The 2,201-nt window shown below is 65.1% G+C and overlaps 1 protein-coding gene across 1 annotated transcript in view; it reads right to left on the bottom strand.

Annotated features, from left to right (window-relative positions):
- Positions 1-267: 267 nt before the first annotated feature.
- The window catches only part of C8G (complement component 8, gamma polypeptide), a gene marked incomplete at both ends in the record, with an annotated part of 2,328 nt that continues 394 nt past the window's right edge, over positions 268-2,201 (bottom strand). Inside the window, 4 exons of the mRNA XM_010158485.1 lie at positions 268-306; positions 610-711; positions 1,006-1,113; positions 1,444-1,514. Of these exons, the coding sequence (XP_010156787.1) occupies positions 268-306; positions 610-711; positions 1,006-1,113; positions 1,444-1,514 (320 nt within the window). The remainder of the gene's footprint in view (positions 307-609; positions 712-1,005; positions 1,114-1,443; positions 1,515-2,201) is intronic.

Below are 2,201 nucleotides of genomic sequence, written 5' to 3'. Positions count from 1 at the left end.
CCTGGCCCATGTGGGGGTAAACGGGGCTTTGCTTTGCCTGGGTGCATCTGACGCCCACCCTGGGTAGTGATCTGCCACCTCACCCCACGGAAGGGTACGCAGCGTCCTCACACTCCTGGGGCAGACCCACACGGCCGTGGTGCGACGTGGGTCTGGCCCGGTGTGCCCAACCCACAGCCAGGGCGGGGAGAACCCACATGGTGCCCAACCTGGGGCCAAGCCTGGCCCATGGGGGGGCCAGCACATGGCCCCGGATCTGCAACTCACCATCAAGGATGTGAAACTCATCTGCAGAGTCACAAAACCCTGCAAGAGACAGAGCCTGGAGGGGTCACCCTGCCTGGGCACCTGGCACCCCCCAGTGACCCCAGGGACACTGTGGAGCACAGCCTTGCATCTTTGTCCCTGGGGTGGGTGCAGCATAGGGACAGACCCCACGCACGGCCCTGCTGTGGGTGACACAGGGCCACAAGCTGCCCACCCATGTGGATGTGCCTCCCCCTCCCCACACTGGAGCGGCCGGACCCTAACCCCTGCCGCTGGGCCCCTCTCCTGTGTGCAACCCTCGCCACGGGTACCCCTGCCCCCGGGGGACCATGTGCCACCCACCGTATGTGGGGAAGTAGTAGGTCAGGTCTTCGCTCAGGCCCACAGCCCTGGCGCGCTGCTCGAACTTGTCCGCAACAGCATCACTGACCCGGCTGGTCCGTCCTGCACAGGGAGGAAGATGCCATCAGTGACCTTGAGCCCTGCCTGCCCCTGCTCCAACGCCCCTCATGCCCCCTGCTGCAAGGCTCGGGGCCAAGAAGCCTTTCAGCTCAGTGAAGCCAGTCCCGGTGCCCCCCTTACCAGCTCCCCTCCACAGCATTTGGGGACAATCTGGGGACCGGAATCCACAGGGAGACCTCATGGCTCCAGTGGGCATCCCCTGAGCCCAGCACCGTTTTCCCACTCCTCTGCTGCCCCCTTCCTCCCTCCGCCCCACGCCCGCGGGCACTGACTCACCATAGAGTTTGACGGAGATGCTCCGGCCCTTCTGGAAATAGAGGATGGCGTAGCTGCGGTGGTCCGTCTCGCCCACTACCACATCCACCTTACTGCCATAGCCACGGCCTGGGAAGGGGCAGGGGGCAGCCCCAGTTAACCTGCATTAGCCCTGGCACCATCCAGGGGCCTTGTTTCACCATGAGTGGGGTGTCCAAGGGGTGAAAGTCAGGGCCAGAGTGGGTGCAGCCCCACAGGGTGCTGTTCCCCAGCAGTGGGCACCAAGCTCTACCCGTGCCGTCATCCGGCACTGGGTCACTTTGAGACGCCACAGGTGAGCTACTGGGAGGGCACTGGGAGGGAGGACACTGCTACCAAAGCCCTGCCAAGAGCAGGAGTTGGGGCTCCAGCTCGATGGTCTCCGCAGCCCCCAGGCCACCCCAGCCCAGCCTGCCTCACCCTTCAGGAGGAAGCGTCCGGGGCCCTGGGCAGGGAGGTAGCGCTGCCGGATTTCCCAGCACATCCCGTCCCTGTACAAGGAGAGGAGGAGGCTGTCAGCTCAGGCTGGGCAGGATCCAGCCCACGTCCCTGCCCGCCCCGCTTGCCAGGGCACACAGAGGGTCTGTTTTCTTGGGCCTTTGTTTTCTCCCTGGGGAGATACTGCAAAGAGATGGCCCAGAGCCCCGCGGAGACATAGAGCCTGAAAACCTGCTGAGCATGATGGGTCCTTGCCCCCTCCCTGTGGGTCTGAGCCTGGCTCAGCCCCTCGGCCGCCAGACCAGTGGGAAGCACCCATGGATGCGCTGAAGATCGCCCTCCTCAGCCATGCTGCTGCTGGGCATCCATGGAGCAACCACATGCTTGACCAGTGCCTCAGTTTCCCCAGCCTGCCTGACCCCCAGCCTGAGCAGCCCAAGGCCACCCAGGCTGCTGGTTGTGCAGGTGGCAGGGTGCCAGCCCGCTGTGGCCAGGGCTTCTACCACAAAACATCCCAGTGGACATCCCACCCACACTTTGCTCTGGGGCAGCTCTCTCCTCCTTGGAGCCCATGGCCTAGCGCACTGGCCCTGCTCTGACCTGCCTGCAGCGCTCCCAGCCCACCCAGTGTCCCTCGTCCCATCCCAGGGTGCTGGCCCTGCTCTGACCTGCCTGCAGCGCTCCCAGCCCACCCAGTGTCCCTTGTCCCCATCCCGGGATGCTGGCCCTGCTCTGCCCTG

This window comes from Eurypyga helias, unplaced genomic scaffold (assembly GCF_000690775.1).
Source record: "Eurypyga helias isolate BGI_N326 unplaced genomic scaffold, ASM69077v1 scaffold28209, whole genome shotgun sequence".
In the NCBI taxonomy this organism is placed as follows: domain Eukaryota; kingdom Metazoa; phylum Chordata; class Aves; order Eurypygiformes; family Eurypygidae; genus Eurypyga; species Eurypyga helias.
This window is presented reverse-complemented; position numbering and strand designations above follow the sequence as displayed.